Raw genomic sequence first — 15,879 nt, forward strand, 5'->3', positions numbered from 1 at the left:
ACATTATTCCATCTGGAGCTTAAAAGTACCACTGTATTAATACAGAACATATACTGTCACCTTATTATAAGCAATAGGGGTTTGTTTTAAAGGATAAGTGCACTTTCATACGTGTGCCATTCATTTTTGCGTACATAATCCAATTAATTATTTGCCTTCAAAGTGAGAACATATTAAAGTACTTAAAGGAGAACTATGGGGTTAGGGCTTTTCCCCATAGTTCTCCTAAGGCTAACGGGAGGACACAAACTAGCGTCCTCCCGTCACCCTAAGCTCAGTATACCGCGAGCAAGAGCTCGCGGTATACTGAGACGCCGCAGCTGAAACGGATCCCGACAATTATGTCCGACAATTATCCCGACAGCTGCGTGAGTGACCGCCCCCTACCCGTCCCCTCCCCCGTCCGTTCTGCCAGTCAGCGCTGGAGGATCGGAGGGGGGAATCCAGTCCCTCCCCTGTCACGGCTCTCTGCCGTGAGAAGTGAGCGAGCGCCGGTATGTGTTCGCTCACCTCCCGATCTACTGAGCCGACCTGTGACAGTTTCATTGTCACAGGTCGGCTAGAACTATGAGGATGAGTGAAAAGCACTCACCTCACCTCATATTCTGGAGAGGGTCTATATCCGTTGTTCTCAACTGGTGGGTCATGACCCAAAAGTAGGTCACGTCCCCATGTGCCTTCCACTGTGCTAGGTTGAGAGGCTTCCCAGTCTCCCCATAGAGCAGCACTGTCAGTTCCCGCGCCGAGCAGCCATTTAAAATATGCTGCCTGGCACCAAGTTTCAGCCTCAGGTTGGGTGGGCAGGGAGTGTGGCTGCGAGGGAGCTCCATCCATACATGCATCGCGTACAGCTCCCTCACGTGCCCTGTAGAGGTGCCTGGCCCGGAGTGACATCACATTCTGGCTCCCGGCACCTCTACATGGCAAGCAAGGGAGCTGTACCAGCAATGCACATGTGAATGGAGCTCCGTCACAACACAGCAGCCCACACTGGACCTCAGGCTGAGGATCCAGTTCTCGTAAGGTAGGGAGACTGGGTGGATCTTTAAAAAAAAAAAGAATTTTTTTTTTTTGCAGTGTGTACATGTGTGTGTGTTTGAGAATGTCTATAAGTGTGCAACATTGTGTCTGTGGTTGTGTGTGTGTTGTGTGTTTTTAAGTGCCAGTCCACACTAGTACAGTGCATTAAATCACAGAGTCCTGTGTGAATAATGCACTGTACCATGCAATTGCACCTAGCGCACGTTCTGGGGTGGGAGGTGCGTCACAATTTATTTAAATGGCACGCCAAATGCACCTCCCACCCACAGTTCGATCACCAGCACTACAACACGCACTACTGCGACTTGGGTCATGATCTAATGACCAATTTCAAATGTGGGTCCTGAGGTTACACTGGTTGAGAACACTGGTCTGTATTATAGTACAGCCTACTTGTCCTTTGATGTGGTGGCTGCATTAGTTCTTTATTTAAAGCCTGAAACAAAAGAGAAGTAAGAGGATTTCATTGTTGGGGTTTACATCATACACGGTAGGGAAAGCCGCTGACTGTGTGCTGCCTCTCCAATTACCCCACCCTGCTTAGTGAATTCTTTCTCATGTATTAAAGGTGTTCTTACACCCAAAAAAAATGCTAAAAAAACATTTGAACAGAAAATAAGAAAATACCTCCGATCCTGGCTTGCCAGCCATTTCCCAAATGGCCGGTGATGCAGCTGTGCTTCACCGTCGCCCCCTGGGAAATCAATCAGCACTGGAAATCCCGCAAGAATGCGCTCCTGCGTTGTGCGCGTTCTTGCAGGATTTGTTTGCGTTTTTGCTTTGACCAGTTTGTAAGAATATTCAAAGAATTGAATTGGTATAATATTACATCATGCTCTGTACAAAGCCTGAATTTTGCTAAATAAGTAGTCGTTACATAACAGCAAAACATTTCATCATTGCTTGAATGTTAAAAACAGGAAAGGATTGCAGAACAAGTATTGGTTTCTAAAAAGGAAATCGCACTATTGCTGCAATAACCCCCAAAAAAACCGTTTTATGTGCTATGTAATGTATAGTCTTAGATTTTTTTATGATAATGATGGCACAACAGTAGAATATTCCTCTTTGATGTTTCTGTATAAGAAGACTTATTAAAAGAGATTTCTTTTTGGAATCAAATGTGACCGTGGTTTTGAGTATACAGTGTATCTGAAAGAGGAACTGATTGTGTTGCCTACAACAATCTATTTTTCATATATGCCCTCCTCCCTAAGGGCTAGTTCACAGGGGCGGTAAAACATGCAGTTGGTCACTCTTATTCCACGCCCAACCATCCACTTAATCCCTTACATGGCAGCCGCTCAGGTATGTACAAATGCCGTGCCAAATTCTATATAGCATGCCTTGCCTCTTGCCAAAAGTGACCATTGCAGTCGATTTGACCGCACTCCAACAGTGTCCCAACTGCTTGGCATGCTTTGGTGAAGGGGCACTGCAATGCAGAATCCCCATTGGGATTAAAAAACACAACAGGCGCTCAGGAGTCGCCGGTATTGACGACTGAACACCAGTAAACTGCCCTATGAAAAGTGATCCGTTGCAGATTGGATTGGTAAAATGAATGACTGGATCCCAGTAAGTTTGTGTGGAAACCTACGTGGTAACGCATGTTGCCTGATTGGAGACTGATCGTGTTATTTCTTTTTCAATTGCAAAGTTTTTATTGCGTTTTCAAACAAAAATATAGACATGGTAAAGATGATAGAAAACAATCGGTATACAAAGTATTGAGGAAAGACACGGCACAATAGAAGACATAATCCGTGAATCGTATAGGACAACATAACGAACATAAGTACCCAGGAATGAGAATAATAACAAAAGTAAGGACACAAGAGTACCACTAGGTAGATGACGCATGTGCGTAAATTGTAAATAACCTTTACATTATGCCTGTGTCAGCATGGCGTAAAATCAAAATAAAAGTGTAAACTTCCAAGAGAGAGGAAAGAGAAAGAAAGGGCTAAGCCCAGAAAAATAGAAGTGTTGTTTCTTTTTCTGTTGAGGTAATTGAAAAATTAAGGTCAGCACCCTAGACATGCGGTATTAACCACTTGCTGTCCGGGGGATTTTCTTACTATTTACGCACACATGATAAAATACACATTTTTGGCTAGAAAACAGCTTGAAACCCCCAAACAATTATATATGTTCTGAAAGTAGAGGCCCTGTAGAATAAAAAAATGCTAGTTGCAATTTTTTATGTCGCACGTTTTTTGCGCAAATGTTTATCAAACCAGGATTTTTAGGAAAAAATAAACTAAACTAAAATTTAGTGCACAAAAACATAATATAATACCCAATTTTTGGGTAAAATATGAAAGACTGGATCACGCTGGGTAAATTGATATCAAACATGTCAAGCCTTAAAATTGCGTTCGCCTGTGAAGCCACAAAAAAGTCAATACCCAAAATACCGCACTGTGCAAACGATCCGGCGGCTGTACAGACGCCGGATCGCTTGTACATTAACAGCAATCGCCTGCTGTTAAAAGCGGCACCAGTTCTTGTTTTAACCACTTCTGCGGGCCGCCATCTATAGACGTATCGTGGCCCAGAAGTGGTTAAGGAAATTGGTGTAAATGAGTCCCCCAAATATTGATGGGTTATTATCTCATGTTATGTAGCAACAATGCAAGACAACGTCTGGTGGAAATACAGTTACAGGATCTCCTCGCCTGAGTTCCCTGGAGTAAATTGATCCCTTAATACAAGTCAGATTCTCTTGCCATTGTATGTATACAAACAAACATTCATTTTATCAGCTTCCTGTCAACATATATATGAACATATTATTTTGATTTATTCCTATAAATAACTCATGCCGGACGGAGGGGGTGAGTGGAAGTTGTTGGAAACCCCCAGCATGATTAGAGAGGAACCAAGCAAGGCACTTTGTCTGATTTTGTGTGACAAGCATTCTATATGTGTATGAATCATTTCTGAGGAAGTGATCAGTTCCCAGGTGTGACTCAGAGAAAAACAATTATCCGTCAGCACCTCTCCCCCCATCACCAATTAGAATGTCTGAACTTCACCATATATGTTGTTTACTAACAGCTGTATAGGAATATCTTGATTCGTTTCCAGTGATCAGCGCCGATCATGACTCATTTTCTGCTCTGAATACATTAACAGGGAAGAGGGGTCACTTATTAGTGTCTGTAGAATCCCGAAAAATTGAAAATATGACTTCAGAATGTAAGACTCAGATCACACCAGTAATTTCACAGAGAAGTAAGATGTGCTGAGTGCTTGGCACAGACCACTGGGATGTGCACAGACCTAGACTGCATACCACTGAGCGAGCATCGTAAACAAGCCTGAGGGGCCTTTCCTTTTTAGATGATCACTTGTTAATGAGCTCCAACATTTTTTATATTATGCAACGTTCCCAATCTGAAAATCAAGGCACACTCTGTGACGCCTGGCCAAGTTTTGTCCCAGCTTGACCTTCCTCAGCCGTAATTTGTTTTTCCAGAGATTTCTGTTTTTTTATTATTTGCTTCTTGTAGAGATGACATTTATAGGTGAAATGTTATGTTCCCTTGGTGAAAGAAGCAGTATGACAGGCTGACTGTGAAGAAATAACAGTTTGGCGACCCCAAAGCTATACATGCATAGATGTGACATGTGCTGATGTGCAATTTGTCTCTGACAGCCAGTGATCCCCTTTTCAGCCCAACCTGATCTATCAAAGCATAATCAAGTGTGGTGGACAAGCTTGTTGATCATACAAAAGGTACAAAGGAAAAGAAGAACCTAGGTTCATCCACTTTTCAATGGACTAGCACAGATAATGTAGAAATGGTGCAGGGGCCCGGTAACAAAGGTCATTAGCGCACATTTCTGACGGGTTTTAACTAGGGATGCACGGAAATTTTGGCTAAAAATGGTTTTGTAGGTTACTTTTTCCAATCATGAATGAACAGGAAGTTATTTAGAGCAATTTGCTGCAAAGTTTCTTACCTAGAGATCTTTCAGTAACAGCATTTCCTATTGCAGGCTGACAGATGCTAAGCCACTGCCTCACAATTAGTAGCAGCATTGGAAGGCTACCGTATGTGCCCTTTAGTAAGCCATTGTGCTACCTATCTTATAGACCTGATAGGCAGCCAAACAGCCAATTGAGGGAGCGCACACGTCAGGATGACAATACTGCTCCTAATCACAAGGCAGTGGCTCAGCATTTGCCAACCTGCAAAAGGAAGTGCTGTAAAGGCCTGGTTCACACCTAGGTGGCAGTTTTTGCGCATTTGTACGCGTGGGTTCAGCATACCCGGATTTCCTGGGAAGCCGGTGTTCTGTCAACAGAACATCGGCGTCGCGCTCCCTTGCGACACTGCGAGGCAGCATGGCTTCCTAATTGGTCAGGAAGCCAGGCTGCCTCACAGTGTCTCTAAGCAGCGTGAAGCTGCTTCCTAGCCAATCAGGAAGCCGGGAGGTGGGTCATGACCTGCTGCCCAGCTTCCTGATTGGTCAGGAAGCAAGGCTGCCTCGCAGTGTCGCTTGGCAGCATGAAGCCGGCTTCCAAGCCAATCGGGAAGCCAGGAGGTGGGTCATGCCCGCCCAACTTCCTGATTCGCCGGGAAACCGGCTCTATGCTCCCTCGCAGCACTGCCGGCCAGAGGGAATCTCACTCTGACCGGCAGTTCCTGCATCGGGGTAAAATATCAGAGCATTCGGGCGAGTATGATTTCTTGCCGCAAATGCTCAGTATCGGCGCCGATCGTTGTTGGTGCAACCCTATCTGTGACCCAAAATTAGCATACTGTATTGTAGGCATATAACCCTCTGTAAGTTGACAGCGCAGAGCCGCACTGCAGCTCTCTCTAGAGCCAGAACCAGCTGTGCCCGCCCCCTCTCCAAGAGGTGGAGGATTAGAGACAGGGTGAAGGAGTCCCTGCGGGGAGCAGTGACTGACAGTGAGAGGGAGAAGCCGTGAGCTGAGCTATTAGCAGTTTGTGATCGCTCAGTTCTCAAGCTATAGAGCCAACATGTGACTGCTGCAGTGCCACACGGCGGCTCAAACTATTGGGAAAGGTTCGTTTTACCTCTCCTTTAAGGTTAACATTGATAAGTTTGTTCATTTAAAATTGTACGTTTTGAGCATGCAAATTTTTCTGCTCAGGTCCACTTTATAGGCTTGTTCACACCATCCCAACTGGGCTGTGTTGGACAGTGTGGCCCAACACTGTACAAACTCATAGACAAGGCAATTTGCCTTATGTCTTATTGGTGTGCGATCAAGAAAAGTAGGACAGGCTGCATTTATATGCAGCCTCTTGCGACAAGCTAGAACACATAACAATGCACTGCGGTGCAGTGCATAGATTTAAATGAAACATGTTGTGACATTTCAGTAAAGTTTTCCTTTAAAAAGGAAAAATAAACAGTGCACAACGCACATTGTATAACTTGCCTGTGATAGTGTGAATGGGCCATATAAGAAAAAATTGACTGTGTCTCTTTAACCAAAGATTGCACAGATCTAAATTCAGCTCAAGCTGGTACATTTTACTGACTGCATTAAAAGAATCGCATGATAAGCTTGTTTTTGAGACACATTTACAGTATTTCATTTATTACATTTCCCCATTTCTACATGTTTTTTAAAAAAAGTCCATGAAAATGTGGGTGATTCAAACCACATCCTCCAGCCATTTACACGGTGCTATGATTTTAAATCGGCCCTTATATAGAAACTATTGCATGCTTATAAATACTCTGTCTTCTCCAGATGGTTGCATGGTAACTTCTGATTACTGCAAAGTTCTGTTTTTAAAAATAAATTTAAAAAGAAAAAGGGTTAATCTGTCAATGTTGATTATGTTTAAAATGTTTATTATTTCCCATCTTTGGTCCTTACTGTGTCATGTGTCTACACAGGGTCTATGTCTTGGAATGGAGGAAGGAATTAATCTGAAAATTGTGGACATATCTGGTACCGATAGGGTACAAGAGGACATCACTGTGTCCATAAGTGCTGGTGGCACTTTCCGGGCACTGATGCATTCAACATCGCAGGAGACCAGCATGGCAACAGACACACAGACAGTTGAGTCAAGTACCAACAAGATTAAGAAACATGAACTGAAAATAATTGGAAATGATTTAGTAGCAGAAGATCCATATGGGAAGGGCAACGTGGAAGTCCAGAAGCCAAGCATCATTCCAAGTCAAGACAGCATGGACATAGAAGAGTCAAGTGTAATAAAGAATACAAATAACAGTGGAGATGGTGACCTTAGTGAAACACTTGATAGACCACAAAATCTGATCATAATACAGAGACTAGAAGATGAGGCTAATAATGAAGTATCAGTGAGTCTCATGTCTTCTACAAAGAACACAGAACAGCTTGACATTGAACAAAGTCCAATCAGCAAGGCCTTACAGGAAGTGACTCAATGCCTAATTATTGATAACCAACATTTGGAGAGAAACACAGACAAACCTATCACAAATCATACACAGAACAACCAAACTGATAGTAAAGAGAGAGATCCAGAAACCTGTTTTTACAAACAAGCCAATCAAGAAATAGTACCAGTGATGGCCTCTAATAACAATAGTATTCCTGGGACAAGAATCCAGGAGGTAACCAATAACATGAGTTCAGAAAGCTTAGTTCTGTTACCAACCACACACAATACCCCACAAGAGATGTTGTTGAAGGAGAATGGGCTTGGCGAACAAATTGCCTGGGAGCTAAGTGGCGTAAAAAATTGGGATTTGAACTGTTTGGGATATATTGAGTGCTTGATTTTTTGAATACTTGTTGTCTCCCTTCCTTTTTAGACCCTTTTTTAGTATTTAAAAACTCTTTTAAGTGGGGACAATCTACACCATGCGATAGGTGGCAACAGCATAAGCGCTATGGGTCCTGCTACAAAACAAAACGCCAACTATATGATCAGACAGGTGCCAGACGTCCACATGCATCATGACTACACCGTATGTGTTTTTATTTTGTACTATTGTTTACTGCTTTTCAGTTTTTCAAGCTGAATCCTGCACAGAACTGTGATCTAGAAAGAAAGAATGTGGCACACTTGATTCATTATGTTGTTATATTTTCCATCAGCTGATTCAACAAATTGTCATGAAGACAAATATGTGTAATCTTTGCAGTTTTGCTCACTAGTTTCTGCCTGGTATGCTAATGGAAAAGACCTCAAAATGTCACGAAGCCACGGTCTTAACCCTTTGAGAAAAACAGGTCTTTGAGGGTGAATCTGTCCATGTGATAATGTATATGTTAGAAAGACTATAGGAGCAGATGTTTATGTCTGATAGTGCTGATTAAAGGGGTTTAATTGAAGTAAACGTTTTTATTTCTTGCAGCTTTGACCGCTTTTGATGAGCTAAAATTAAATTATATCTAAATTAAATTAAATCCCTGTCAGGTGTTTTTATGCTGCCTGTGTCCCATTGGGGAGATTGAGTAGAAATCTCTTCAAAGTAAAGGAAATCTCCTCCTAGAGAGTTGTCGCCAGAATAGGTGTCCTCATTGGAAGATATTTCCTTCTCTGTTCTGGTGACAATGCAAAACTTTGAGTTTTCCCTCACTTTCGGTCATGGTGACAGTGGTCAGCAGGGCACATAGAAAAAGCGGATCTCCCATCAAGGACACAGACCGCAATAAAAACCTAAGTACATGCAACAGAGGTGCTAGATTTCCTATTGTTAACATCCAGTGTAGTGAAAGACCGTCTCCTTATTCAAACTGACCTGCTTTGGTGAGGCACATGGCAGAGAACTCCCATGGGGTCAGGTGTCTTGAGAAAAGTCCAGTTATGTAAGAAACAGTAATGGCATCTCACCAATGGTCAAAATGGTATTTTATTAGATAATCAGTAAAATAAGAGAGCGCACACGTTTTCTAGGGTTCAGACACTTCTCGAGCACTTTCACAGCCAGTCAGCTACACGCTGCACAAACTGATGGTTGCAGGAACTTACTATATAAATACAATTAATATTCAAATACAGTCAGTCCTTCCTTCTGGAGGGTGGCTACGTTTTTTCCCCATGGTCTCTGTCTGTTATAAAGTAGCCACTGCTCCAATCTCATTCCCGTGATGGACTATAATTTCAATAAAATTAGTAAACTAAACGTGAGTTTGTAGTCCATTATGGGAATGTACTCATGGTACTTATCTGTATGTACCATGACATCTCTGAATTGGTGCTGACACTGTCCTTCCTTCCGGAGGGTGGTTACTTTTGTTCCTCATGGTCCCTGTGTGTGTTGTAACGTAGCCACCGTTCCGAGCTCCGATGGACCACAATGTCATGTTGAGTTTGCTAATTTGTATTGAGGTTGTAGTCCATCACGGGAGTGAGCTTGCAGCGGTGGATACTTTACAACACACACAGGGACCATGGGGAACAAAAGTAGCCACCCTCCAGAAGGAAGGACAGTGTCAGCACCGATTCAGAGATGCCTTGAAGATATACAGATAAGTACCATGGGGAACAAAAAGAGCCACCCTCTAGAAGGAAGGACAGTGTCAGCACCAATTCAGTGATGACAGTGAAGATATACAGCTGAGTGATACACAAATAAGATACATTGTTGTTAATAGTTAAAGGTACTTGGATGTATTTTTAAGATTTAACTTATGAGTTTAGTGTCACTGTAGGCCCTGATGAAGGGGGAGTGTCTGAACCTTTGAAACGCGTAGGCTTTCTCATTCTACTGATTATCTCGGAAAATACCACTGTAAAGGTGCCCATACACTTTACAACCATCGCACGACTTTCATCGTGCGATGGTTGTAAGGTAATTAAAAGCGCGTACGATCTGCCCATCTTGGACAGGCAGATCGTACTTGCGATCATCGAAAGCCCGCCCCACTGAGGGGAGGGCTTCCGATGACTGCATTGATGAGCGGTCTCCCGAGAACGCCACTAACCCGCCGAAAATCGTATGATTCTCGGCGGGTTTTCAAGCCTGCTCGGGAGACAAAAGACGTGCGACCTTACAGTAGAAACAGTCGCACGCCTTCCATCCACCTGCCGATTATAGCACGATCCCGGAATCAGCCACGATTATTGTGTGATAATCGGCAGGTGTATGGGCACCTTTAGAGTACCCTGGGATTTGCATACTTTACTTCTTTTGTGCCTCAGGAGCCCCAAAACAAATGATATTTTTAGTGAATTTTTAGAAGTAGATCCATGTGTTTGTGTATTTTAAGTTGTGGAATGGATTTCCAGCTAAAACATTTTTTCATCTTAAACAATATGTGGATGTGTTATAATGTCAGTGAGGTTTTTATTGCTGTCTTTGTTCCTGTCGGTGTTACTGCCTCTCAGTTCCTGTGCAATGGTACTGAGAAGTCACCCCCCTAAAGTTGAGTAATCCCACTTTTATCAGCTCTCATTAAGAATGGTGTCCCCTTTGGGATGTTTCCATTCACTTTTGGTGAGAGCTGTCCGTGGTGTGATTTTCTCTTCACCTTTTTGTCCAAATAACATCCTTTCCTACCTTGTCCAGATGGAGAAATCTTGGCCGGAGTTGCACTTTAATTGTATAGTTGGTTATGTTGTTGTTAATTTTATTTAAAATTAACCTGTTTACCCATGATGTTCTTAATTGCTTTTCTAGGGGGCAGTATCTAATGTACAGATGCTTTCCTGTCAGTCCAACTCATGTTCTGTACCTGGGGTGTGCAGCATCTGCCAGTCAGTCCTCACCCAGTCACCTCAAACCATCATCCTGCCCCCTGATGTCTCAGGAACTTCTTATCCTGTTAATTTTGTGGATCGCATTATTCATGGATCAAACAATCCTCAACTTATTCAAGGTACAGAGTGCATTTGAGATATTCTATTCCATCATGTGTCTGCTATATTTGTTTGTATTGTCAGCAACACCGTGACTCAAAACCACTTGTTCCAAGTTTACCCCAGACTGCTACTCAGTCTGTCCTCGTGTGAACTCTGCCATTCTGTAGCTTTGTATGTTTATTTAAACTGGTCCTGTGACCTGTGTAGTCAGTGGAAGATTAGAACAGTACACCGCGAGAAAGAGAAGCTGCAAAATGAAGTATGTGCTGAGAATATGTGGACTGAATAAATGAACATAAAGGATATATATATATTAGGGTTGCACAGATACTTTTCGAGTACCAGTGCCGATACTTGGCATTTTCTTGAGAACTACCAGGGTTGCAGCGGTTGCAGCTGGGACCTGGCTCTGGCGCTCCACCACTGTCCTGAAATCATTAGTCTGTATTGTTTTAGAAAAACTGTCACATGACAATAAACAAACATGTATCAGTACTCGTACTTGTAAGTACTCGGCAAGTATCAGTACTCGTACTCGCAAAACTGGTATCTGTGCATCACTTTATTTATATTTATAAAAACAAAATCGTACATTAATACAGAGATGTACAAATCCCAGGAGCTCCGTGTGCTCCTTACAAATGACAGCTGACTCCTAACCTCTGAATTTTTCTCTAGTCTAGTCTTGGAGCAGTCCCCCACAGCATTACACCACCACCACGAACTGTTTTTATACACGGTGGGATGGCTCCATGCTGTTAATGCCAAATTCTGCCCAGATCATTTGAATTTAGCAGGAGAAATCGAGACTCATCAGACCAAGCAACATTTTTCCAATTTTCTGTTGTACAATTTTGATGAGCTCTTGCAAATTGTAGCCTCAGTTTCCTTTACTTAGCCGATAGAAGTGGCACCCGGTATGGTCTTCTGCTGCTGCAGCCCATCTGATTCAAGGATTCATGTGTTGTGCGTACAGAGATGATATTCCGCATACCTCGGTTGTAACAACTAGTTATTTGAATTACTGTTGCCTTTCTATCAACTTGAACCAGTCTGGCCATTCTCCTCTGACCTCTAACATCAACAAAGCATTTTTGCCTAGAGAAGTGCCGCTCACTGGGTATTTTCTCTTTTTCAGATCATTTTCTGTAAACCCGAGAGATGGTTATGCATTAAAATCCCAGTAGATCAGCAGTTTCTAAAATACTCAGACCAGCCCGTATCGCACCAACGACCCTGCCACGTTCAAAGTCCCTTTTCTTCCCCATTCTGATGTTCAGTTTGAACTTCAGCAGATCGTCTTGACCATGTCTACATGCCTATGTGATTGGCTGATTAGATATTTGCGTTACTGAGTAGTCGAACAGACTACTAAAGTGGCCACTCAGTGTATATTAGTGTGAGCAATTATGTTGGTAGTAAGCAATATTCTTTACTGTGTCACCTTGTGTTTCTAATAAAAATGTTTCATTTTATTTTATTCTTATTTTCACTTAGCATAAACATTTTTATTAGAAACACAAGGTGACACAGTAAAGAATATTGCTTACTACCAAGCGCAACATAATTGCTCACACTATCACGGTTATACACATTGTTGCAGCTGGTGATTTTCACATTTTTTCCTAGCGCAACTAAATCGGTTTAAAGTCACTCAGTGTATATGTTAGCCACTTTTAGACATCATAGACACCACACACTGGTGAACTTAACTAGAAATGTTTTAGGCCAGGTAAGGGTAACATTTAACCCTAATGCCTAAATTAACCCCTGCCCCTAAACTAACCTAACCCTTTAGCTGAATGACCTCCTGCAGCAGAATACTTATATTATTCTACACCTGTTAGTAGCAGTGCCAAAAGCTACGTGCTCTCATTGTCTCAATAATTAAGAGTCAATGCCAAGAACCACCAAGCCGTTGTTCATTACAGATTTATTTCCCCATTGCCTGTTAGAACATGAAAGGGAAAGTTTGGTTGCCATAAGAAACGGCCCTGTTTTCCTTGTGTTGCAGTTTTAATAACTATGCCATTTTGGGTGTTTGTCATGTAATATACCATATTTTGCTTTTGGAATGTTGATTTCTGTTTATTTTGCTTCTAGGTTGTATTGTTGCTAGTTCTGAGGGCAGGAATTCTCAGATCACTCAGTACGTGATCTTGGAGGAACCAGAGAATGGTATGCATTACTTGTGTAGTGGCCACTTCACTAACTGTAGCATAAGACTAAATACATTTGTACACACACACACACACACACACACACACACACACACACACAGTGCAATATAAATGGGTAAGCCGTATTAGTCCAATAAGATGTGCAGTGTGCAATGATACCTTTCTTATTGGACTAACAAAATATATAAAAGACAAGCTTTGGAGAGTGAACCTCTCTTCTTCAGCTCAGAAGCAATACTAAGCAACATGACAGTTTGTCAGTTAAGACAGGAGAAAGCTATTAGGCTGCGTTCACACCTGACCGTTTTGTAGGGCGTTCTACGCTCGACGAACGCTCTACAAAACGGTCAAAAATATAAATTGCATTGTAGTCAATGCCCTCGTTCCCACCTCGCCGTATTTCCGCCCGTCCCTAACGCCCTACAAAACGGCCCACGCCTGAAAAGGTCCCGGGACTACTTTGGGCCGTTTTGTAGGGCGTTTTCCATTTGGATACAGTCAAGTAGCCTTTGGAATCGCGCGACGGTCGCAACTTTTTTACCGCGAATCGCGGTAAAAAACGCGTGACGTCGCGCATATTACAATACGCCTAGGTGTGAATGGGGTGTCAGAGAGGGGGGAGGGGGTTAGTGGGGTGTCATAAATGTGGGACCTGGAAGTAAAAAATGCCTTTTGATAATCAAAAGACAGAAAAAAATAAACGTAGGATGACAAATAAGCCAGGAAACCCAGGACGACCCATTATTACAGGTATGGAAACAATTACAGAACAAGTATCTGGCTTAGTTGAAAACATTCTAGTTATCAACACTGGGAGTTAAATGCAAGACACCACAGATTTTCTGAACAAACTGAGCCAAATCACTAACCTACCTGCTAATACTATACTTGTCACCATGGATGTGGAATCTTTGTACAGTAACATCCCCCATAAAGATGGTATTGAGGCCTGCACCAAATTCCTTTGCTCCCATAATGTCAGACAAAATATGATAGTGAAACCATCGCCAAACTCATTGAATTTATACTGACACACAACTACTTCAGTTTCAATGACGACATCTATTTACAAATGACCGGGACTGCTATGGGGACAAATATGCCACCACAATATGCCAATCTCTTCAGGGCTGACCTAGAAAACAGATTCCTAGCCACTCACCCTCATAAACCATTCAAATATTATCGTTATATTGACGATATTTTCGTAATATGGACAGAAGGAGAAGAAAGCCTTTTAAACTTCATGAATCATTAAATTCATTCCATCCATCCATCAAATTTAAAATGAATTTCTCAGTACACAGTGTGTTTTTTCTGGATTGTGCCATAACGGTCAGCAATGGCTCACTCTGTTCTTCTGTGTACAGAAAACCCACATACAGGTACAGCTACCTCCATAATTCCAGCTTCCATCCTAATCACACTAAACAGGGTGTCATCTACAGCCAAGCAATCCGATACCACCGCATTTGCTCTGACACTGAGGACAGAGACAAACAGCTGAGCACTCTGGATGATGCATTTCGGCCAAAGGGCTATAGAGAAAAGACTATAAAAAAAATTAAATCTGCCCTAAGAACACCACGGGAAAGACTGCTACAGTACAAAGAGAAGAAAAACCCAACCAGGACCCCTCTTGTAGTACAACCCTACTCTAGAGGTAATACGCAAAATAATCAAAGATCTACAGCCAGTACTCTCAGAAGACCCCATACTTAAAGAAATATTCCCTCAGCCCCCAATACTGGCTTTCAAGTAACCACTGAACCTGAGAAGAAGATTGGTACGCAGTAAGCTGACCCCAGAATAGGCACTTACACAGAATGGCACAGTACAATGCAACAAACCCCGCTGCAAACTTTGCCAACATATATGTGACAGGAATACAGCGAGTCACAATAACAAAGAGTACACCATTAAGGGGTCATACTCATGCACATCTGCTAACGTGGTGTACATGATACAGTGTTCAGCATGTGACAAAGGTTGTTATATTGGGGAAACTGGCCTTAAGCTGCAGCTCAGGGTGAACCTATACAGGAGCTCGATCAAGAACCGCAAAGAGGATGAATATTGCACTCCAGTAGGACATCACTTCTCCCAGAAGGATCACACCATCCAAAACCTCAAAATTAAAGTACTAAAAGGGAATTTTAAAAACTGAAAGGAAAACATTTGATATGAAAATGATTTTACATTTCAATGCCATAAAGGAGGGACTTAATGTGGATTCTGGTTTTCTGACACACTACCAGAGCTTTTTATGAATCTACAGAACATCACAATATCCATGTATGTGGTATATCTCTGATCTGTTCAGGGTTTATTTGTCATCCTACGTTAATTTTTTCTGTCTTTTGATTATCAGGAGGCATTTCTTACTTCCAGGTCCAACATTTATGACACCCCCCTTTCTAACAGCTTTCTCCTGTCTTAACTGACAAACTGTCATGTTGCTTAGTATTGCTTCTGAGCTGAAGGAGAGGTTCACTCTCCAAAGCTTGTCTTTTATATATTTTGTTAGTCCGATAAGAAAGGTATCATTGCACACTGCAATACTGCGTTTTTTTTTGTTTGTTTTTTTTACATATATGTGTGTATATATATATGTGTATATATAGTTGGATTTTACGTTGCTGGGTAAGTTAGATTCACCTCTGGGTAATTGGTAAAAAGAAAAGTATTTATTCTTAATTAAAAGTTCTGTCAAGAAAGCACAACAAGTGAAAAAAACTTTAGCAATATAAAGTATGAGATCAAAACACAAGATATTTCAAAACAGGGTGTTTCGAAGCAAAGAGCCTGAGTGTCATTTTAGATGTTCAGAGTTTTTGTGCACATATTGGCTCTATTTA

General features: G+C 42.1%; 1 protein-coding gene across 1 annotated transcript in view; it reads left to right on the top strand.

Moving 5' to 3' along the window:
• Nucleotides 1-2,283: 2,283 nt before the first annotated feature.
• ZNF335 (zinc finger protein 335) overlaps nucleotides 2,284-15,879 on the top strand; it is a 47,176-nt gene continuing 33,580 nt past the window's right edge. Inside the window, exons 1-4 of the mRNA XM_018559040.1 lie at nucleotides 2,284-2,349; nucleotides 6,934-7,644; nucleotides 10,660-10,858; nucleotides 12,945-13,019. Of these exons, the coding sequence (XP_018414542.1) occupies nucleotides 2,284-2,349; nucleotides 6,934-7,644; nucleotides 10,660-10,858; nucleotides 12,945-13,019 (1,051 nt within the window). The remainder of the gene's footprint in view (nucleotides 2,350-6,933; nucleotides 7,645-10,659; nucleotides 10,859-12,944; nucleotides 13,020-15,879) is intronic.

The sequence above is a fragment of the Nanorana parkeri genome, unplaced genomic scaffold (assembly GCF_000935625.1).
Source record: "Nanorana parkeri isolate BGI_ZX_2015 unplaced genomic scaffold, ASM93562v1 scaffold377, whole genome shotgun sequence".
Classification (NCBI taxonomy): domain Eukaryota; kingdom Metazoa; phylum Chordata; class Amphibia; order Anura; family Dicroglossidae; genus Nanorana; species Nanorana parkeri.